Source organism: Polypterus senegalus, chromosome 5, assembly GCF_016835505.1.
Source record: "Polypterus senegalus isolate Bchr_013 chromosome 5, ASM1683550v1, whole genome shotgun sequence".
Classification (NCBI taxonomy): domain Eukaryota; kingdom Metazoa; phylum Chordata; class Cladistia; order Polypteriformes; family Polypteridae; genus Polypterus; species Polypterus senegalus.
Window position 1 is genome coordinate 69,651,764 of NC_053158.1, and position 24,858 is coordinate 69,676,621.

At 36.9% G+C, this 24,858-nt stretch overlaps 1 protein-coding gene across 5 annotated transcripts in view; it reads left to right on the top strand.

Annotated features, from left to right (window-relative positions):
• ppp4r1 (protein phosphatase 4, regulatory subunit 1) overlaps window positions 1-24,858 on the top strand; it is a 96,734-nt gene that overhangs the window by 57,847 nt on the left and 14,029 nt on the right. For all 5 annotated transcript variants that reach the window (XM_039754770.1, XM_039754772.1, XM_039754768.1 and 2 more), the window contains 4 exons: window positions 9,126-9,298; window positions 10,423-10,518; window positions 16,880-17,065; window positions 18,631-18,792. In XM_039754770.1, coding sequence (XP_039610704.1) covers window positions 9,126-9,298; window positions 10,423-10,518; window positions 16,880-17,065; window positions 18,631-18,792 — 617 coding nt within the window. The remainder of the gene's footprint in view (window positions 1-9,125; window positions 9,299-10,422; window positions 10,519-16,879; window positions 17,066-18,630; window positions 18,793-24,858) is intronic.

Here is a 24,858-nt window from a genome sequence, read left to right on the forward strand (position 1 = left end):
CTCTTTGCAGCACCTCTCAAGCTCCATCAGGTTGGATGGGAAGCGTTGTTGCACAGCCATTTTAAAATCTCTCCAGAAATGTTCAATCGGATTCAAGTCTGGGCTCTGGCTGGGCCACTCAAGAACATTCACAGAGTTGTCCTGAAGCCACTCCTTTGATATCTTGGCTGCGTGCTTAGGGTCGTTGTCCTGTTGAAAGATGAACCGTCGCCCCAGTCTGAGTTCAAGAGTGCTCTGGAGCAGGTTTTCATCCAGGATGTCTCTGTACATTGCTGCCGTCATCTTTCCCTTTTTCCTGACTAGTCTCCCAGTTCCTGCCGCTGATACACATCCCCACAGCATGATGTTGCCACCACCATGCTTCACTGTAGGGATGGTATTGGCCTGGTGATGAGTGGTGCCTGGTTTCCTCCAAGCGTGACGCCTGGCATTCACACCAAAGAGTTTAATCTTTGTCTCATCAGACCAGAGAATTTTGTTTCTCATGGTCTGAGAGTCCTTCAGGTGGCTTTTGGCAAACTCCAGGCAGGCTGCCATGTGCCTTTTACTAAGGAGTGGCTTACGTCTGGCCCTCTACCATACAGGCCTAATTGGTGGATTGCTGCAGAGATGGTTGTCCTTCTGGAAGGTTCTCCTCTCTCCACAGAGGACCTCTGGAGCTCTGACAGAGTGACCATCGGGTTCTTGGTCACCTCCCTGACTAAGGCCCATCTCCCCCGATTGCTGAGTTTAGATGGCCAGCCAGCTGCAGGAAGAGTCCTGGTGGTTTCGAACTTCTTCCTCTTACGGATGATGGAGGCCACTGTGCTCATTGGGACCTTCAAAGCAGCAGAAATGTTTCTGTAACCTTCCCCAGATTTGTGCCTCGAGACAATCCTGTCTCAGAGGTCTACAGACAATTCCTTTGACTTCATGCTTGGTTTGTGCTCTGACATGAACTGTCAACTGTGGGACCTTATATAGACTGGTGTGTGCCTTTCCAAATCATGTCCGATCAACTGAATTTACCACAGGTGGACTCCAATTAAGCCGCAGAAACATCTCAAGGATGATCAGGGGAAACAGAATGCACCTGAGCACAATTTGGAGCTTCATGGCAAAGGCTGTGAATACTGTGAATACTGATGTACATGTGATTTCTCATTTTTTTTTATTTTTAATAAATTTGCAAAAATCTCAAGTAAACTTTTTTCATGTTGTCATTATGTGGTGTTGTGTGTAGAATTCTGAGGAAAAAATTAATTTAATCCATTTTGGAATAAGGCTGTAACATAACAAAATGTGGAATAAGTGATGTGCTGTGAATACTTTCTGGATGCACTGTATTCATGCCATGGCCTTTGCAGCTCTTGCTCAGGGAGGGATGTGTTTAGATATCATATTTCTTCTCTAATTGATGCAGAGTTTTCCAATCACCCCGTGACCCTGTCTACTTGTCTTCAATGATGTCAGACAACACAGTCAATGTTTATAGGCCTTTGGTCATATTCCTGTCTTTTTATTTTTCCTGCTTTTGTTTGCTTCCTTACATCATTACCCAAACACCTTGCTGCCGCTTTGCCCTTTGTAATACTTTACACTCACTTTAACCTTCTAACACAAACACGGCAGCCTACACTATATTTGATCAAATGTGCTTCCCTAAGGCACTCCAGCATGAGTGAGAAGCAATGTCTTGTCTCACCAATATTGTCTTACAAATTTGGTTATTTACAGTCATATGAAAACGTTTGGGAACCCCTCTTAATTCTTTTAAATTTTTTCTTTATCATTGGCTGAGCTTTCAAAGTAGCAACTTCCTTTTAATATATGACATGCCTTATGGAAACAGTAGTATTTCAGCAGTGACATTAAGTTTATTGGATTAATTGAAAATATGCAATATGCATCATAGCAAAATTAGACCGGTGCATACATTTGGGCACCCCAACAGAGATATTACATCAGTACTTATTTAAACCTCCTTTTGCAAATATAGCCTTTGAGTGCCTGGATTCGGGATGGAGGTATTTTTGACCATTCTTCCATACAAAATCTCTCCAGTTCAGTTAAATTTGATGGCTGCCGAGCATGGACTGCCTGCCTCAAATCATCCCGTAGATTTTCAACTATATTCAAGTCAGGGGACTGTGACGGCCGTTCCAAAACATCGTACTTCTCCCTCTGCATGAATGCCTTTTTTAATTTCAAACTGTGTTTTGGGTCTTTGTCTTGATGTAATAACCAACCCCTGCATAACTTCAACTTTGTGACTGATGCTTGAACATTATCCTGAAGAATTTTGATATTGGGTTGAATTCATCCGACCCTTGACTTTAACAAGGGGGGCCCTTGGACTGGGGTAGTCCCTGAAATAGCCACACAGCATGATGGAACCTTCCACCAAATTTGACATTAGGTAGCAGGTGTTCTTCTTGGAATGTGGTGGTGTTCTTGTGCCATGCAAAGTGCTTTTTGTTATGACCAAATAACTCAATTTTTGTCTCATCAGTCCAAAGCACTTTGTTCCAAAATGAATCTGGCTTGTCTAAATGAGCATTTGCATACAACAAGCGACTCTGTGGCGTGAGTGCAGAAAGAATTTCTTTCTCATCACCCTGCCATACTGATGTTCTTTGTGCAAATTGTTCTGAATTGTAAAACGATGTACAGATACACCATCTGCAGCAAGATGTTCTTGCACGTCTTTGGAGGTGATTTGTGGGTTGTCTGTAACCATTCTCACAGTCCTGTGCATATGCCGCTCCTGTATTTTTCTTGGCCCTGGGTTTAACAGCAGCTGTGCCTGTGGCCTTTCATTTCCTGATTACATTCCTTACAGGTAAAACTTGACAGTTTAAACCTCTGAGATAGCTTTTTGCAGCCTTCCCCTAAACTATGATACTGAACAATCTTTGTTTTCAGATCTTCTGAGAGTTGCTTTGAGGATCCTATGCTGTAACTCTTCAGAGGAGAGTCAAAGGGAAGCACAACTTGCAATTGACCATCTTAAATACCTTTTCTCATGATTGGACACACCTGTCTATGAAGTTCAGGGCTTAACGAGCTAATCCAACCAATTTGGTGTTGCAAGTAATCAGTATTGAGCAGTTACATGCATTCAAATCAGCAAAATTACAAGGTACCCACATTTTTGCACAGCCAGTTTTTCACATACACATTGAAAAAATCACATTGATTTAATTTCATACAACTAAATACTACTTCACTAAAAATCTTTGTTCGGAAAACACCCCAGTAGTCAGATGTTCAGGAAATGAAAGACATACCACTGTTATCTTTTTTGTTGAAAGTAAATTAAGCAGGCTGAAAGGGGTTCCCAAACTTTTTCATATGACTGTACATGTCAGTGTCATTGCAACTTTGAAGAATGGCAATTTAACATGCAGCATTTTTGACTGACTAATTTTATGGACAATATGTGACAATATGGTCAATGTACAGTAATCAAAAAAGTATGTTTATAAATATTAAATTTCTGTTGATTTGAATAAAGAAACACATGTACATGAAAAAAATTGTACTAGTTGATATAAAAATATTCTCAAAACCATTATGCATTTTAAAATTAACATTCAACTTTTATTTATTCACAAGCAATGGTCAGAGGCAGCTTTCCTTCAGCTGCTTAATTCTACTAGATATCACTTCCTTGTGTAATTTTTGTTTTTCTATGTTTGTAATTTTTCACTGGATAACTATGTTGAATATAATCCAGGAAAAAAGTATGCTTGAAGGAAAAAAGCCCCTAAAGACATTTTAGCACAAACTGAATTTACAAAATTTCTTTTTGTTATTACTTTTGATAATTTGGTATACGTTTGTACTCTAAAATGTGATGTAACGGTGGTGCATCCTGGTTATTTTAAATGTTAGTTTGACTAAAGGCCAGAAGAGTACCACTGTATTTATATTGTTTGTAGTAAAGCTTTAAAGAGGAGTTTCAGCTTCTTTTAGAATATTTCTTTATTGCCAAAATAGCTTGTGTCAGTGCCCAAACCACTTTTTATCCGTAGTGTGTATTTTTAATAAACAGCACCTTTTATTACTGATCTTTAATCTGTTTGTTAACACAAACAAACTAATTCCTAGAGTGAAAATTATCAGGTTTGTTGCTTCCATGTAAACAAGCCCTTATTTGAATTTACATATTGTTTTTCATTTGTCTAATTTCTAAGTATAAGATGTGAAAAATGGATTTGTCAAAATTTGATTTTACAGGGCAGTTTTAGCCATAGAAATGAGCAAGACAGTAAATCCCACCATACAGCGCATTAATGTAAAAAAAATTAATCACTTGCAAAAACAAATACACAAAAAATGTTTTTATTAATGCTGGTCCTGGTATTTCTTTTAAAGATCTCAAATATTAATATGTGATCATCCCCATCATATCCTCATATAGATAGCTTTTGCTCCTGTTTCAGCATTCCTACCTGCTACACCTTCACCAGTGCCCATGTGTTAGCTGCAGGGTTGTGAGCTGGAAGCACCATTCTCAAATGTTTAACTCCCAGGCCCAGCTCATCTCCTGGTGGTGAGGACAGTGGCTTATTGGGGACATCTAGCCGCACTCTCTGTGGCTGCCCTTAATGTAGTGTTGACCTCCAAACACTGCTCTTTATCTGTAACCACAACCAGTGCCTTGCTTTCTGCAGCTCCTCTGCTAGCTCCCTAGTAGCCTTTGTTCATTTAGGTCCAGTCATGCCAGCTCAGCAAAGACGTTGAATGGTTGCTGTGCTGACAAAACCCCTGCATCCAACTTCCAAAGGGTGGATAGTTGCATTCCCGCCAACCTCTTATTCAGTGATAAGGACCATCTTTGCAGCCATCAGCCACATTACAATGTCTATCCTGTGGGTGGTGGTTGTGATCTCGCTTGGAAAAACCAGTTGCCCCCTAAGGTCCAAGTACATTTCCCATGCATTTCTAAGCGTGAGTGAGGATATTGTTTTTCTTGCTGCACTCTTTCCTATGTCCTCTTTTGGGTTTATGAATTGTGCATACTTCGGTTTTGCTGTATCTAAGGTGGTGTTTGCCTCCATTCTACAGTTCTGATACAAAATAACATTTTACCTTCTTAGAATAGTGTAAGTGACTGTTAGGACTCATTAGTAGCAAAAGAAAATTACAAATTAATCAGTCAATATATTTGCTTTTTTTTTTATTAAAAAAAGTGTAAATGCATGCAATATATTGATACAGTGGTTTCTTAACTTTAAGGACTGATTTGCTGAAATCAAAAATACAGCAGACCCCTTCAGTCAACATTTACTTGTTAGTTACGTGTTATAACTAACACATTTTTTGTATCTTTTTATAACATCAGCACATCAAAATACTAAGATTGTAATCCATTATAGCTAAATTTGCATTTCAAAGCCCTGGATTTCAAATATTGATGCATAATAATCCATTGGACATAAAGCTAATATACCAGCAAGCATCCAATCGGCACTGATGGAACAAAAGTGGTACATGGCACAGGCTGAGTGGAATTAAAGGATTGCAATGACCAGACGTGTACATGAATTTAAAATAGAAACCTGCGTTGCAGCTGATAAAGGTTAGAGTGGAGAAGTACTGAGTTTTAAGAATTGATGAGAGAGAAAGAAAGGTGCACTCTCAACAGGAGTAGGAGAGAGTAGTAAAGAGAGCAGTAGTAAAGTAAAAGTCATTAAAGTAGTATAAGGGTTCAGCCTCTGCAGCATTCCAGGAGTGAAGGTTTTTCTACTAGTGCATTTAATTAATTTGAAAAACAAATATTTTATGGCCTATTAGTGTTTTTATTCTGCCATATTAGATTAATCTTGCATTGTAGATTTCTCCTTTCCTTGAATAATGTTTTGTGTAATGGAGCAGTTTAGTATTTGTCAGTTCTTCTTCTTTCTGCTCTGTTTCTTTCCAGTTGTGTTTGGTTTAAAAAAAAAAAAAAAAACTTCACAATGAACATGTACAGTTTGAAATGGGACCATGTTAGATTGATTGTTTTTTCTAGTTCATTCCTGGGATGCCACTGTGTTGCCAGTTTTGTTACAACCAGTTTAATGGTAACTTTATTTTACCTCTGATCTCTTTTTAATTAGCTGGTCTTTTTTTCTTACTCTTTCTTTCAGTAAAATGAGGTTGAGCAGGATTTGAATTTATAAAAAATTTAGAAATCTTTTTATTTTTGAGTTTTAAATGATTAATTTTTGTAGTAACCTACCTTTTTATGTGCAGCTTGCTCCCTTAATTGTAATCTAAGAAAATAATTTTAATGACAAGCAGAGGAAAGACCTCATCAAATGACACTAAAAGGTGGCAGCAAGGATGCTTTATTATTCATTTAGAAATAATGACTTAAATAACCAGAACACCAGGAACAGGCAAAGTCAAACTTAAAATGATAGTAAAAGTCTTAAAACCAAGGTAAAAAACACAAATTTCTCACATAACATACATAAATGCTTTCTACATTCCAATAAAAGTTTGCTTACTCTAGGTTTTGTATTTATGAAAATGACACCAAAATGTAGAAACTGGGAAGAAACGGCTTACTTAGTTAAGGCAGGAGTCCAGTTAAAACCAGAAAATGATTGGGGTGATAGCTAAAAGTTACATTGGATCTCTAGGACAGGGCCACATCCCAGTTCAGGTATATAGTGAACGGCTGGCTTCGTTGTCATGTGCATTTCATTGTAAATTGACTGATTGTTAAGAAAACAAGAAGGAAATGAAATCAGTAAATGCAGGTGTTAAAGACCAAGAAGGAAATAAGGCTTGGTGATCTTAACAAACAAGTTAACTAAAATGAAGCATAGAGATTTTCGGTGAGCAATAATTGCTTCTGTGTCCATAATTAGCTTTAAATTAATAAACTGCATTTGAACAAAAACCTGTGGCATCTATGGCAATATTTTGTGGGAGCAAACACTACCAATAATATAGCAGTGTACAGCTTATTAGAAGAATTACAATAAACCAGAATTATATCAGGAATGTATGCTGGTGCCTGTACATAAAAAGCAGTGAAAGAGGCATGCATACGTTTTTCTTACTTTGTTTTTAACCACCATAGCATTGCATTTTATTTCAAAAAACATGTAAAAAGCTTTTTTTTTTTTTTTTGCATGAAAAATTACATTTTTGTTAAATCTCAAAAGTATAATAATGATACAAATAATAGTAATGATGAATAAAAATAATTATATGAAATGAACAACAATGACAGTAATAATAATACTACTAATGATGCCAAAACAGTATATAATCTCAAAATGAGTTGTTTGTGTTGTAAATCTTAAAGCAAGATGAAAGACCTAATCCAGTGTCAGAGTTGGGGCAATAATGGCGTGTTTCTTTTCAGATTTCCTTTCCAAATGTATCAGTTTTTGAGCAGCACACTGCATAGGTACAAGTCAAATTCTGTTTTTTTCTGTGGGAGGTACTGTATATTTTCTGTAAAATACCTACTAATAAGATGCTGCAGATTGATCCATGGTGTGCTGGGTCGACCACGACTCTTTAGTGGTAGTGTGGACTGTGGATGTGCGGTAGTGATTTGTTCTACAAGCTGGCATGAAAAGTTTGCATGAGATACAGTTTTGCCAGCTTCTTGTTTATATTACACGAATGCATTCCAAATGCACTGTTCCACCAGATGACAAAATAACTTTTTGTAATATTTCTTTTGCTTCCTCCACATAGTGGGATAGAAAGTAAATTGTTGACCTGCACAATTTACATCGCCCATCAAGCCATTGTACAGTAATCGACCACATTACAAGGCTTTGTTACCTGTTTGACTTTTGTCTGTACAGTGCTAAGATGACAAGCATCTTTCTTGTCCTTCCATTTCAGCGCGAGTACTGTAATTTAGGTTTGTCAAAGTCTTCAGTCATGTCACAAAAGTTGGGATGCGCTGTTGCATATACGTCTGTCTGTCTTTGCAGCAAGATGTCAAATAGCTCTTGTGATGTATAAAAATTGTCCATGGTTACACAGTAACCTTGATCCATCAGAGCATCTATCAAAGTAATCACCAATGATATAGCAATACTGTACTGATTCTATTTCCCTTTGGCTTTGTACGCAGGGAATGGGACAAATTTCAAATGTATCCTGTTTTAGATGAAGAAAACTCATAGAACTTTTGCCAAATCTTGCTCCTTTTTATGTGATGTACTGTATCAATGACAGTCAGCCCTTGTAAGCAGCGAGACTGTCATCAATGCTGACACCATGGTCTGCAATGTAAACGCTCCAAACTTTTGGAAGGCAAAACAATGGCCTGGTATATCTCCCAGATTTTCATCAGTTTGAGTGCTGGATGGGTATTCTCGTCAAAGTCTTCATTGTTGGTAAAGTGCAGATATTTCATAAGTGAAAATCTACACTCGGACATATTTCTCCAAAGAACGGTGTTCCCAAGATTTTGTTCTTGGACTAGTACTATCGCTGCTCAGGTTTCGGTACAAGTCCTTGCAATATCAATAAGCCCAAAAAGGCCCACATACAGTCGGCAGATACTGTTTCCCATTTTTTTGAACTGCTTAGGTGTACAGTTATTTGCCCAACACTGATTTGTCTTGACATTTCTGTTGATCACATCATCATCCAGGAATAACTTCAGGTAAGTGAGTGGATCTTGTCTGTCAACATCCACTTTTTTATTCCTGGTTGCCCCACAAAATCAAAACGAGGTGGAGCTGCTTTATGTGAAGTAGGGTCAACAGACAGCCAAATGCAAGGGTCATTTTCACCACCTGAGGATAGATTCACTTCCTCATCACTGCTGCTTTGTAGGTTACCAATGTTATAGTAGGTCTTGTATAGCATAAGTAGTTTGGACTTAAATAGACTTCCTCTTAGATTGAGCCTACTATGATGCTAAGAGATGTCTGAAGTGCCAAATAAATTTGGTTGTTGTTTTAGCCAAAATTGGAAGTAAATGGCTAACTAAAAAAGATAAAATATGATTCAGTTGTTATCTTTTAATGAAACATGGCTTATCTTCCTAATGAAGAAAAAGAATGCATATTTTGTATTTGAAACAGGTGTCAAATGTTGTTTTCTTCATGGCTATTTCAATACAGTATTAAATATTAAGAAAAACGAAATATATTTGTATTCAATTGGTATAGCACAAGTAGATGTATTGACTGCTGCACTGAGAGCCACCACAATAGACTCCCATCTGAAAAGCTCCAGCCATAAGCACCGTGATCATCTGATTGAACACAAGAGAGATACAGCCTGTCGGGACCAGTTTACCGCAGAACAAGTGCCTTTAATCACAAACACAGCAGACACTGAGGTATGAAAACTCTGTTCATTTGGTTGGAATGATATAAAGCTAAGTAATATATTGTTAGACTAATAGGAACTATTAACATTACTGATTTTATTTTGCCCTACTGTTAAATGTAGAGGTAAAAATTGTTTGTGTGCAGCAGCACAAAGTCTAATACGTATGATCTTGCATGCTGTAATATAGTGACAAAGCAGAATTGTGCTTTCTAAATGCCATTAGTTCACTTTTATTTTATCTATTTGAACACATTTGTACATCTTTTAATATTCTTGAAATCTAGAATTAATTTGTAGGTCTGTAACTTTTCCATTTATAAAGAGTAGTTTATGGTAAATTAAAATTTTGCTTGTTTTATATATTCTGCATTAAATGTTATATGGCCATTATAAAGATTAACTAAGCAAGGGAGTGACAATACCAAATATTGATTCCTATAAAAAGTGAATTGGCAGAAATTTAATTGTCGCAAAAATTAGTTGCATCTTATGTTGTTATCAATGTAATATTAATGTATTGGTTTATTGCTAAATAGATTTATTTTGTTGTAAACTTGTGGAGTATAATGTTTTTGTGTTGTTGTGTTAAAATGCATCAAATTAGCCTAGACATAAATATTTTCACATATGTGTACTTCAGCATGGCCTATGTTAGTGATTTTACTACAAACAAGTCTACCATGTATTGCATTTATTACTATAGAGTTTCAGTAGTTTGCATGGTACATCCTAATGAGTAAAAATGTGAATTCAAAAACATTTTAGTTTAAATTATTAGAAGAAATTTAGAAATGAAATGGCAACAACTCGGCACATTTTTTTTCCTAACAGAAGTAGGTACAAGACGTTGTAGTGCAAAGCCCAAAGTCACAGTTCCGTCTTTCATGATTTACATAATTTCTGCATCCTTGTTTGATTAGTTAGATGGGTAATATTTTCCTAAAATACTTAGTTACTATGCATTTCTTCAAAGGTTCCATGGAGAAGCAACAAGACCTTGTACTGTATAGAGTGTGTACATTGTAAGAATATACTTTATTATTGTCAAGCTAGTGTTCATTGTATAGCTGTGCTGTCCCACCTTGTACAATTTTTTAACTTTATATATTTTTTTTGTTTGTTTTACAATAGAGTCTCAAATCTAGTCTTCATTTTATACATGACGATGATTCAGAGATAAGCGAGGGCAGTCTTAGCCCAGAAGAAGAGAGAAAATCCAAGCAGCAGGTAATTTTTATGAGCAGTAGTTTCTCTTTATGTCAGTTATTCTTAATCTACTGAATACAATGAGGGTCCAAATCAAACAATTTGAAAATGGGCCCTGCTAGATTGTTAAGTTGCAACATGTTCCTTCATAAACTACACAAAAAATTTACAAGTTAAATCTGCTGTATTAATATCAAGCCAAAAGAAAACAAAAGCACCAGTTTTTTACTTCCCCACCAAAACACACGCAATTTTTGTTTTCAGGTCTGAAATTTGTAGTCCATGGCAATCATTTTTTTAAATTACAATCTGATAAAGATGGAAAGTGTTCCGTTTTTAGCAGAGAAACACTGACTAACTCTGAATGGCACATCTTTTACCTCAAAACATTCATCTACACACATTCTATAGCTCAACTACTAGTAACTCTAGGAAGCTGAAAGGAAAAACTTTCTAGATAATACATCACCTAATTGGGTTTTTTGTATGAAGTCACCTTTTTTGCATGCATTGAAAAAAAGCATTTTCTTCAAAGTTGATTGGATATTCCAGAAAGCTATATTCAGTTCGACACTTAAATAACTATCTTCCAAACATTTTGAACATTTTAGACAAAGTTCATAAATCAATAGATCTTTCCAGAATACTTCCCTTAACATACCATAGACTAATGTGCAGTTTCATATTGAAGAAATTTTAGTCCTGTCAAAATTTCCCTTTTACATATCTTTTTCAAGAAGTCACAGACAAACCTAGAAAAGCATTTTGGCAATTGCAATGTTTTGTCACTGCACATTAAGTCTGTTTCTATCAGAAAGACACAATAGGAAGCACATTTAATTAGCAAAGTGAAAGACACTCTTTACTAATAAGGATGAGTCGCTTGAGCATGTTTACTTTGGATGATTCTTAACACTTGTCAGGCAAATCAAAATTGAACATTATGGACAGTAAACCCTGCTATGTCTGGAAGAAAGTTAAGACTACATTTATTTATTTTTTTAATTAAAAGCAAATAACAATTCATACAATCAAATCAAACCAAACTTAAAGCCAAAATTCAACCCCTACCCAAAAGAAAGAGGGTAGCCCACCAACAAAGATTTGTTGAATTGTGAATTTCCCTTTGAGATTAATAAGCTATATATGTATCTCTCTCTATCTAACAAAGAGAATTTGATTTTTTTCCCCAGTTTCAGATAGTGTAGGACATCAGTTACCCACTGACTTAAAGGTGGTGGGTTGGGATTCTTCCAGTTGAGCAAGATAAGTCTACATTCAAGTAGTGAGGTAAAGGCAATTATGATTTGTTTGTCCCTCTCCACTTTAATGGATTTGGAGTGATTGTGATTCCCAAGGCTGTCTGACAATGTTAATTTGGTGCATGCCCAAAACATGTGGCCCAGTCAGGCTAGAGCTAGATTGCAACGTTCACAGTTTAAATCTTGCAGTGGAAACATTTTGTGTTGTTTTAATCAAGATAAATGATCTCAATAGAATATTTAAAGTTGAATAATTGAGTGTTTTGCACTTTTAGCTTTGGAGCTATAATGTATTCTGTGCATGGCTGCTTTCCAGTCCTTTTCTGAAATGTTAAATGAAAAATCCTTTCCCCATTGTGCCCTGGAATCTTTGAAAGGAAGGGACTTTGAAACGTTTTTAGAAATTGGAGATGCTATCTGAGTCTTCAAGTTTGATCAGTAGGTGGAAGATAAAGGAAAATTGGGCAGGTTTTGGTTTAGCAAAGTTTCTAGCTTGAAATAGTGGAAAGATCGTGTTGATAAGTTAAATCTGAAGCTTAATTGCTTATAAAATGCAAAAACGTTATTGAGATTCAAGTCTCTAAATGTTTTAATCCCAGATATTTTCCAAGCCTTAAATACTATGTTTGTTTCAGAGGGTGGACAAGAGTTATTATGTAGAGGTGCAAAAGAGAACAGGCGAGCAGGAAATATAAAGAAGTAGTGCTAAATTCTATTGCACACCATGCTTGTTTATATTTACTAATTGGTATCAATGTGCAGGTCTTAATGGCTTGTATATTTGCTGCCCAATAACACTAGAATTACCAAAGCCTATGATAACACTGGTAAATCCAGCCCACCTTAAATCCCTTCGCACCTCTCCATCAGCATCTTTTGTCTTGTAAATGTCAATAAGCACAAACAGCCTGCTATACTATCACCCCCACTGTCGCAAAAAAGGGCAAGAAGTTCTCCCTGCTCTAGCCTTGATTATCTTTGAGTAAAGTGCTAGAGTTTTAGTGGGAAAATAATAGATCGCAATTTGAAATACATACATTTGATGTGTGTTCAGTGTCTACAACAATCTATGTAAAGACATTGTTAAAACAGAAATGTTTTTCATTTTTTAGTAATAAATGACAAAATGTCGACATGAACTGTATGATGTGTTAAGGCTGAAGTCCAAATATCAAATAAACATTTTCTCAGAAGGTACAAGTGAAATAAGACCGCTTCCGTGGTACAGCGATAAGAACTGCTGACTTGAAATCAAAAGGCCATGGGTTTGATCCTGGGTGCCTCGCAAATGAATTTGAGTTACTTGGAAAAAGCAGTCTTTTTTTGAAAATCTGCTAGTGCTTTTAGGAATGCTGACATGGAATTTTGTGGGTCAGGTTACAGGTAGTCCCCAGGTTACGGACATCCGACCTATGACTTACGAACAAGGTCACAGCTGCGACGCATGTGCCTCAGTAACTGCTGCTCTGTCATCTTCTGCCTGGGGATGCTGCAAGCAGTGGCTGGAGAGGGGCGATTTCGCTGCTCGCGCAGTGTAGTGTCCCTCGGGCGGCTCTTGCCGGCAAGCAGTGACCCGTAGTCCATAGTCACCGGGGCCACAGCTATCACTCGTGTGCAGGACGATGGTTTGCTGCCCGCTCACTACGCCGCCGCAGCAGCTCCTGCTTCTGACTGGACGCAAGCTGGATGGAGTGAAGGGGGGCGTTTCACTGCCCGCCCATTATACACGTCTGGTAATGCTGCAAGCGCTGACCCGGTTGTGGCTGAACGGGGGCCATTGAGAGTGAATGGGGCGGTGGGGGTAGCATTGTAGTATGCCTTGGATGGCTGCCTGTTGAATTGGGGTTGGGCGAATCACTACCCGCCTTTGGCCGCACTGTGTTTGTTCTCGGTGAGCGGACGATGCAGGCAGCATACTGTAGTGGACGTGACTGTGTGGTGAGCAAGTGATGAACCCCTCCTCGTCACCCTAAGTCATTCTCAGTAGCAAACCTGTTTGTACTGTTACGCACATAGGAGGAAGTTGTCTCTTGTCAGTATATCAGACGTGTTGATGGGTGCCTTCCTGCTGTGATAGCGCGGACAGTGCTGTGCAGAAGTGCTCATCTTAACCTTTTGTCTTCACCCTTCAAGAATGTCTCTGAATCACAAATCTGATGCAAGTGCTGTTGATATAGTAAAGAAGAGAAAAACCATCACCATTGAAAATAAAGTAGGAATAATAAAAAGGTCAGAGGGGGGTGAAACTCCATCATTCATTGGCAGAGCACTTGGTTACAGTCGGTCAACAATAGCATTTATTAAAATAATAAACGTGTTCTGACTTGCATGTATATTCAACTTAAGTAGAAACCTACAGTCCCTATCTCGTGCGTAACCCGGGGACTGCCTGTATATATCATCTATACTTATATAATACCCTATCATCTGCATATAATATTTTCTGTTCAAGTACTTCTCTGGAAACCCTCTTTAATCTCGTGCATTTCGAAAATAAACAGCCAATGGCTCCATGGCAACTGCAAAAAAGCATTGGTGATAAAGAACATCCATGTCGAGTACTGCATTCTATATAGTTTGAAGTATTCCAAAGTATTGTTGTTAATTTGAACTGAGGCTTCTGAACTAGTATAAAGTAGTTTGATCCATGCACATATGTTTGGAACAAACCCAAATTTGTCCAATATGGTAAATAGGTAGTCCCATTCAACCATGTCAAATGCTTTTTTGCATCCAAAGATAGTGAGATCTCTGGGTTGTTAGATTTAATGGTTGAACATATTAAATAAACTTCAGAGATTATAATCCAAGTGTTTTATTAAGTATCTTAATGTCATTATTTAGAAGTGAGATTGGCCTGTATGATGCACATTGTAATAAGACCTTATTTTTCTTAGAAAAGACAAAAATTAATGCTTGGCGAAGAGTTTGAGGTAAAATGTTGTCTTTAGCTTCTGTAAACGTTGCTAATAATAGCGGAGCTAACTTATTTGAAACTTTTTTTTTTTAATAAAATTCCTGAGTAGCCATCAGAGCTGGTTCCTTTCACACTTTGAAGTGAGTTTATAGCATAAAGTAATTTGAGTGTAAGAGGTTTATCCAGTTGCACAGCCCTAAGAGTATCTAGCTGTGGTATCTGTAATGAGTCAAAGACACTACATTAAACAGTAATACCTTCACATGATGGTAGCAGTGTCATGGATTGAGAATTTTATACTGAAATATGGCCTGGGCAACTTGCCATCATTGAAGGAACTATTCATTCTGATATTTATCTGAGAGTTTTTTAAGAAAATATCAAGCCATCTCTATTTCTTGACTTGTAAGAAGACATTGATCCAAAACATACAAGCAAGTCTGCATCAAAATCTTGTTAGAAAGGAAATAGTGTTTTGGAATGACTTAAAGTCCAAGTGTAAACCCCCACTTCAGTATTCTGATAGGATTTAAAATGAGAAGTTTATACTCAACTATAAATTTATCAAGTAGAAATTGGATGTTCACTAGATTTTTTTTTTTTTTTTTCGGGTGGAGAATTCCTTTAATATATTTTTATATTATTTACCCCATATAGTTTGTTGTAGTGATGGCCAAGAACAAATTGTCATCTCCTATTTTCATGGCAAATGGTCACAACAGCGATTCTGATAGAACAGGAGCCTATGGTTACCAGCACTAGACGACACCAGACAGTACCAAAAGTGTTACTTGTGTTGAGTAAAATGCTCTTGTGATCTAAAGTGAAATATGGTCAAATATGATCATCATTTCAAAAGCTATGATGAAAAGCACATCTAGTTTGAAGGGGCTTCCTGTTTATGGACTATTTTCATTTTCTAGAGGTATTTATTTAACAGAATTTTAGCAAAAAATGCATGCTTTTGCACTTTGTGAGCATATAACTGGATGTCTTGACATGTGAACGACCAGGGAGCTGGAGTTACCCAGAGCTTTGATCCTACAAAAGTCCGAGAAGGCAGTGGGAGTCATTAAGGCGTGTATTGGGAGTCCAGTGGTGGCCACTGATGGCAGTTGGGACCTGGGCCTAAGAGATGAATTTCAGATTGGGAGCCCTGCTGGGAGCCATGGAACAGCAGGGACCCAGACCTATAGAATATTGTTGGCTATGACTGTCAATTGGGCGTCTCCTCTTTCTGATTTATTAAAAGCACTTGTTCACTCTGCCACCTACATCTTGTCTGGATGCATCTGTCCTCATTTGCCTGGCTGATGTTGCTTTCATTACTATTGACAGTGGCAGTTTTGATATGAATAATAGGAATGCTGGCATATTGAAAGAATGGGTACAATGGGAGAGGGATGTATAAAAATTTAATGTTTTGCATGCACAAATCAGAAGCATAACAAACATCACCATCAACTAACCTGTTTCAAAAATAGTGGGTTTTTTGTTTTGTTTTCAATTATTTCCTTTGTTCCACCCTCAAGGAAGTTTGCTACTGAAAAGCAACTGTACTGCTCATTCATCTATAAATCAAACCTTCTGTGTGTTTCATTGGCTCTGATACAAGAATGAGATTAATGTGCCCCAAATTATTTCTTGCAAATCTTAGCACAGTGTTCACTAAGACCTGCACTCCACAGTTTATATGGTAATTGCACAGCTTTATAGTGCAAATTGCATTGTTGTCAATTTCTGTGACATTTTTGTACATTATCAAACCCCCAGCTTCAGGGGCAGCTTATATTGATAGGTCATAAGGCTTCTCAACAACTGTTTTTGTTATCTACTGCATGAGCATACCAAATATGTGTTATCTTTATATTCTGCTGTATTTAATGTAAATATTCATTGTTTATATTTTACTGCTCTCATTGGTCTTTCAGAGACTTGCAAAAATGCTTTTGCTGCATTGTGTGCACATGGCAAATACGAAGATAAAGTTATTTGAAGTGTACTTGGGTATGTAGGGTCTAGATCTAGAATATCAAAAAAATGTCTAAAAGTGTTTGGGGGGGGGAAAAAAGTGATATATTCTAAATTAGTTGTAAACTTTTAATTCCAGCTTTCTCCTGCAGTGACATAAAAACTTGATATCCTAATGCAAGAGGTTTGTTGTCGTTTTTTAATAATTTACATGCATATTATTCATTTTAAGGATGTTGTACCGCAAGTGCTTTTGGATCAGTACTTGTCCATGACAGATCCATCCCGTGCCCAGACTGTTGATACAGAAATAGCAAAACATTGTGCCTACAGCCTTCCTGGTGTAGCACTCACCCTTGGCAGACAGAACTGGCACTGCTTAAAAGATACATATGAAACTCTGGCATCTGATATGCAGGTAAGTGTGCTCAGCAGCATGCACATCTCTTTTACAGTAGTGTATATTTAAGAACTTCTAAAGTGTCCTTGATTTATACAGTCTTGTTGCATTATTAAATCAATTGGTGACGTTGTATCACGTTTATATGCACATAAAAATGGTATGCTTTGCTTTGTTTCATCGTAAGATATTTTGATTCAGCATTACTCTGTGATAAAGTTAAGCAATATAGTTAACCTTGTAGGATTAGCTATTGCAGATAATATTTATTACATCAAAATATAATTATGAACTTATTTTCAAAAAGAAATTAATAAACAGAATACAATCCTAATTTCATTCTGTTTTTCAGTCCAAAAGTAACACGTACTCCATTTTGATTTCTATATAGCATGTGTTTTTTTATAACTTGCAATATTTTCATTTGTGGGGTTCATTAGCTCCATATTTCTCAACCACAGTGGGGTCACGTGTTGCTACCGGTGGGTTGTTGTAGCTTGTCACCGGTGGGGGTTCCTAAGTGATCGCCAGAGTTGCATGATACGTTTCACTGTTTCTAATTGAGCTTGTCTCACAACAGAAGACACCCCAAATCAGATGAGCCAAGTTTTATCAAGGGTGAATTAAACCCCCACCAAGTGTCTTCTGATGGTGCTCGGTTTCACGGGTGATTTGCATTGACAGCGAGCGAGTCATCATTGAATTTAATGAGGCAAAACTAGGTTGCGTGTCATAATGCTTAGAAACACTGCATTAACTGACCATAGCTGAGAATGTTAGTTTTGCATGCATAATTAGCCATGTGCAAAGCTATGATCTCAAAACAAGCATTAAAGTATCCAACCTCCTTGTTAGATAGAGACCCTATTAAATAATAACAAAAGATTTACTACTAATAGAAAGTTGTTTCTTTTTTCTTGATGGAAGAAAAAAGTGTGAAGCATCTGCACAGACACCTGGGAAGTTGTGCCCAGGGCTGCATCTTCAAACAATAGAACGAGACAGTCCAATGACCCTGCTTTATGGCACGGCTAATGTGTGTTCTAAGACTGGAACACTGTGAGGACAATGATCTATATGTTATTTACTTATTGCTAATTTGTGGCCTTTTGTTGTATTGTGTCTGTGATACACATTTTGTCTCCTCAAAGTTCAGATCACATTTTGGTCACTATAATAAGTCCAGTCTATCTGGCAGATGCTTCCCTAGCCGTCAGGGACACTTAATGTACCATTTCACCATTATAATCCACTTAAAACTAGTCAAGTTCCTTCTTCTCCATTGACTTTGTTACATTTCGCTGAGTTTGGCAAAGTTCCTGTACATTTCCATGATTTTGCCAAACTCAAGATGAAGTGAAATCCGCGTGTTTTGTTATATATGGCACAAGTAATGCTAAAGAAGCAAAAATGCTGGATTCAGTACTACTTTTTATCTGAACCCTCTTTAAATTTTGCATTGAAATCTTACTGGTACCCAAGTGACCATACTATGAATTTTAACTTTAGTGTAACATGTTTTTTGTTATTGTGTACCTTGAATTTTTTTCTAAGTCAGTTTGCTTAATATATTTTTACTACAGTGGAAAGTCCGAAGAACACTTGCGTTTTCAATCCATGAGTTGGCAGTTATTCTTGGAGACCAGCTAACTGCTGCCGACCTGGTTCCCATTTTTAATGGGTTCCTTAAGGATTTGGATGAAGTCAGGATTGGAGTTCTCAAGCACCTGTATGACTTTCTTAAGGTATTTGTTATTAGAAAAAATCTGATTTTTAAGGGACATTGCAATGCAAATACTCATTTTTTGTCAGCTATCTGTTTGAATTTTCTATTTGCAATTTATTTCACATTCTGGAACATTCAGCTATGAGCCTCATTTTAAATTTACCAGTGGGTGGTGCTGCATACATTTGACAGTGCAGATACCTTAGAAGAAAGTAGTTAACTACTTTTTTTTTTATTTATTTAAGATTGCTATTAAACTAACCCTAACATTACTGACAGACATAGAGTGAAAATTCCTAATACTAACCAATTTATCATAATCCCTTACTCCAGTCATAAACATAAAAAAAAATCTTTCAACCTACAGTCAAACATCCAAATTAAAACTCTAAATACAAACTTCATAATGCATGGTATCTAAAATGAATCAAGTAATACTTTATCCAAATATTATCCATTAAATAATGCAAGACTATAGCCTAGTCCAGCATGGACAAATAAGAAAATGAAACACATGGGGGAAGGTTAGATAAGGAAATTAAATGAAACGCTTCCACCATAGTTAAGTTTAAATATAATGTCTCCCAAGAAACCCAAAACACAAGATACTGTTAAGGTGTTCATGGAGCTCTTTTTAATTTGGGGTATAGCAAAATACTCTGGTGCTTTACCACATTTTCTTAAATGTCCAATTAGTTAAATGTTCTTTAATATAATCACATCTTGGAGTAAGATAATTGTGAGTCAGTCTTTTCATAATTGTAATAGCTATTGTAAAACTTTTAAGAAGTTTGTGCTTGCTGTCAAATCAACAAAACAGTGATTTTTGTGGTCAGAGATAGAGGGGTTTCTCTTTCATTTGTTTATTCTGAAATGCTATGGCATTCAGTAATATAAGGTATAGAGTTGGGATGCTTGAATGTGTCTATATTAATACAGAAAACTGGACAGTGGTTTCTGAGGGGAATATTTTCGTTTTTTTAATGTATTTCTCAATTTTGCTATAAATAGACTGGCATCATGTCTGCACAGAGCATTCTTCTCGGCATACAAGCTCATGTTAAAATAAGACTAATACATTTTTTCTTTAAAAAGTAAATACAGCTTTGAACAAATGTTATAGGTGTTTCTGGTGAACTAGTTGCAGTGTTCATATCCACAGTTTTAGCATATTCACAAATTGTGAAGCAAGTACTGAAATGATGCGAGTTGCTATTGAAAGCTTGTAGTCAGTTTGAGCGTCAGCAAGATGTATGTTCTTTGAATCTATTTCTCAGTGTTTTGTCATGGATCAGTTATTTAAGAGTTTTATACTGAGACCTCTAGCTCTTCAGGAACTGCTTTTGTGACTTTTTCCCCCCCTTTATGTCAAATGAAACAAAAAGGGAAATTAAGACAAAAAAATGATTGATCAGACAGCTAAAGTGTGTGTATGCTTGAAAGAAATCCATTGTTGTAATTACTAGGAGACAATATGTACTGTTGCTGCTGAGTATTTTATTAAATTGGTGTAAAAACAGAGCAAAATTCTCTCATTGACTCCACTTACTATTTAATTTTTCACCAATCAGGTCAACTAATAACACTTCATATATACAGTCAAATAGCTTTCAACTGCTTTTTCCAGTAACTTTTGCATAAGCACAGAGGCATGAGCATGTGTTCCAGAATTACATATTTATCTATATCATCTACATCTCTCTCTCGATCGATCGATCAATCATTTTTCTTTGAAATCCTCACCTTTACGACGCCATACAGTTTTGAAACCATTAGTTCCAAAAACAGTGATCTTTGTCTCATCACTCCAGAGTATAGAGTCCCAGTAGTCTTCATCTTTTTCAGCATGGGCCCTAGCAAATTCTAGGCGTGCTTTTTTGTGTATGGGCTTTAGGAGAGGCTTCCTTCGTGGATGACACCCATGCATGCCATTCCTCTGCAGTGTGCGCCGTATGGTGTTACGGGAAACGGTCACTCCAGTTTGGCTTTCTTCTGCTTTAGCTAACTGCAGTGAATTTGCATGGCGACTTTCTTCAACCCTTCTCATCAGAAGATGCTCCTGTCAGGATGTTAACTTCCGTGGACAGCCTGGACGTCTCTGTAAGATGGTTGCACTTCCATCTTTCTTAAATTTTTGCTACAGTATTTTGACTGATATGTAAAGCTTTGCTGATCTTCTTGTAACCCTCACCTTTCTTGTGTAAAATAAGATTTCCTTTCTCAGATTTTTTGACATTTCTCTTCCATGTGGAGCCATTGCTGACAGCATGAAATGGGAAGGTCTTTTCTTTGTTAAGTAATGCCCTTTTATTGACACCTCTTAAATGAATCATTAGACTCGCCTGTGGTTGAATGCCTGTTAATTAGAATTTTGTAGTCTTAAGTGTGGCTTTTCTCCTAAGACTATATTTGGGGTGTACTCATTTTTGCAACATGGGCTTGAATGAATTTGTTAAGAAAATCACTTTTTTGTGTGTGCAAATTAACAAATCGTGTTTGCAATCAATGGCCCACATTTGTTGGAGTATTTTGTAGTACAGTATCTCATAGAAAATGTTGATACGGAAAGGAAACTAAAGGTTTTCTGACAAATGTAGTGGGGTGTACTCATTTATGCTGAGCACTGTATCTCTCTCTCTCTCTCTGCTTCTTTGTGAAAATTGAAGTATGCAATGAAGGTTTTTATAATTTAATTTTGCAACACATGCAGCTAACGCTAACACCTAGTGTAGTATAGTCATTCCAATTACACCTCACTGTAGCCTATGGAACTGAGTGTGGCTGGGTACTTGGTGTGTAACTAGATGTGGTTGATGAGTCTTAGTCATTCTCATAGCTGATGCAGTGTTCATTATAACAGTCTGCCAAATGAGGTGACGCAGGATCTATGTGGTGCAACAAGGTGTACTTTTGCATTCATAACCTATAGTTCACTCAGTTTGTCATGTTTGTTGCTCACCTGTCTTATATTATTCAGATAATCATAGCTCTAAAAGAGCTAAATGGTCAGAAGAGCCCCTGAAAGATCGAAAGACTATTTCTTTGAATGTGAATCTTAAAGGGGTAAAGTGAGGGTAAGCAGCTTTGCAGTGCTACATTTTAGGGTTTGTTTTGTTCACTAATGTTGTTAAAACAATTCTGTCAATTTTCATTTATGCCAGTGGTGTTTGAGCAAAACGCTGGGTCATTTTTGGGGCCAGGATACACTTAAATAGTTGTCATTTAGGTTAATGGTAGTTATGTCTTTGCATTCCAATAATTACTCAGGCTCCATGATACAGGTGAAGCCTGTAGTACTAAAGTTAAAATTAAGTGAAACATACAGTACCTGATTTAAGTTGGGCCTCACAGCCATTGTTAATCCATTCAAAATGTATTTCATTTTAACTCTCTTGTCTTGTAAGCCATTTCTTTAAGGACTTGCAGTGTTGCAAGGGAAAACTGAGCTGCTTTTTCTCCAATGATTCTTTCATCAGTAAGGAAATTTTGCTGTCTTGATTTGCTCCTTCGATTAGCATCCCAAATATTTTGATCAAACTACTACACTCGCAGATCATCAAAAATATGTTGTATCCAAAATTGTTTTTTTTGTATTCCGTTGTTCCTTTATAATAGTATGAGCATACCAGTGGGCAGAATATATCAAGGGAATGCCAAATTCTGAATGAGTTGAACAGATCAGTGAACATTTGGAAAGAGCTGTGCTACGACGAGTTATTCCACATTTTTTCATCTACTTCATCTGAACAAAAAAATGTGCCATTAATTACAACAATGTCATTTAATTTTTTTGAGGTACTAGGGGGCTTTGCCCCCTTGAGAAAAAAACAGTATGTTTTGTTTACATTTTAAGAGAGCGAATAGATGAATGTAGTGCTATGAAATAGTATTTGCCCTATTCCTAACATCCTCTGTTTTTTGCATCTTTTATGCAGTGATTTGCTTCATACCTTTAGGCCAAATGCAATGTTAAAGAAAGGGAACCTGAGTGAACACACAATATTGTTTTTAAATAATTTGTTTTCAAAGAACAAAGTCGAAAGTTAAACATTATTTCAAAGGACTTGGGGAATAATCCAGGTGTTTAGGTGCAAGTGAGAGATGGGGATGAGTACCAATATTTCACCTGGTTAGCTACTTGCTCCTTAATTCCATTTTTACTCCGTGTCTTTCTTATCATGGAGTCATGGAACACATACTTGAAGTTAGAGAGATTTGCAGTTATTTGAATGTTTTTCTACAATCCTCTGTAACTTATTAAATGAGTCGACACTGTGTGCCCTTGGGATAATTTTGGTAGGCAAGCGTTTCCTTAGAAGATTCCCTACTGTTTGAATTTTCTCTATTTGAACATAGTAGCCCTTACTGTAGGGTGGTAGAGTCCTAGAGTCTTGGAAATGGTTTAGTAACCACTAAACATTTCAGCAGATCCTGGTTGTTGCCTTATTTGATTTCCATTTTTGGCTAATCTGTTGCAATACGTATATATATGTGCCTTTACCCAAAAACACTGCTTCAGCAAAGGTATTCAGCTTGACTTTTCAGCAGTAGCAGAGAAGTGCAGAAGTCCTTAGTTACTCTTAAATATTATAACAGTACTATGTTTGTTGTCTAGTATATGCTGTTTAGCCTGTTGCCAACGCAGCCGTCCTCAGGGATTTTTGCTATAAAATATCTACACTGCTGGTCATTAAAATTGCAACACCAAGACAAAAATGAGTTATCAAAGTGATATTTATATGGCAGATTATTTATGATACATGGCATACATAAATAGAAGCCTCTCAATCTCGCACACAGAACCCACAATAATTGTAGTTTGGAATATTCATCACAGGCGCAGATGAGAATTTGTGCACATCCTAGTATGGACATGAAGAGACTCCGGATTTGTATTGGTGGACTGGCACATTATGCATCCTCTATACATGCCTAAGGCACTTCCATATTAACTGATGGTAGTCTCTAATATGCCAGTTGTTGTTCAACCATGTACCTGATTTACTCGGTGACAAATATGAGGACCAGGGAGCGGCCAACAGCACCTCACTCCATTACATGTACAGTATTGCTGGCCCCTTATGGTGCTGTGAAATTCATGTCTTAAGGAGCCTTATGTCATGATGCCTTCATGCGTGGATCATTCTATCAAGGTGCAGTAAATTGAACTGGGACTTATCCGAAAACCAAGCACAATGTTATGCCAGCCATCTTGCCATTGATGGTGTTCTTGGCATAATTGCAGTTGGCTATTGTTTAAGGGTGAAGGGTTTGTAAAGCAATGGGCAGCAAGCAAGAAGTCCCTGCTGCTGCAAACTGCATTGAACAGTGCATGTTAAACCCCATTGACAATTTAAGGACTTCAACTTATGGGCTGAGGTCTGTAATATAGCTGTTCAGTCCATGGTTACCATGCGCACAGGATGTTTGTCGTCCTGTTTGTGTGTCGGGGTGCTCCAGACCGAAATGAAGAGTCTTCCAACTGGGCTTTTCCCTCTGACACCATGCACTTTATCAGGATATCAGAATTCCATCTAGATTGTTATTAGTCAGTACCACCTTGTGTCTCAGCAGAATATTACAACTAAGCCCTTAAGCTGTTCCCCAAGCGCATGTGTGTGACACTATACAGTACAACAGGAAGAGGAGGTTGGGCTTTAGGTAAAATATATGCATTCTATATTCTTTTACTTATTTAGTAAATTGAGTTAAATTTCTGTAACAAACATGTGAGTGAAAATACTTTCAATGGAAAAATATTTGTTTTTAAAAATACTGTTAATTGTTTTAGTTAAATATTATGGATCACAATTTATGTTTAGTGTGTTCATTATCAGTGATGTACAGTATTTGTCTGTGATACCAACATCATTTGTTAAAATAAAAATCATAATGAGTGTGCCATGCATGCCACTCTATACACTGTTTGAAATATGATATGGAGATATTGTTAAAACTGCTAAACAGTAACTACATTTTGGAGTATTGACTGCAATACAGTATATGTAATGTATAGTAATATTAAGGGTTGAATATTTAGATCTTTTGTGGATAAGTCTTTTCTGACTTTCAATCCATTTGGGTT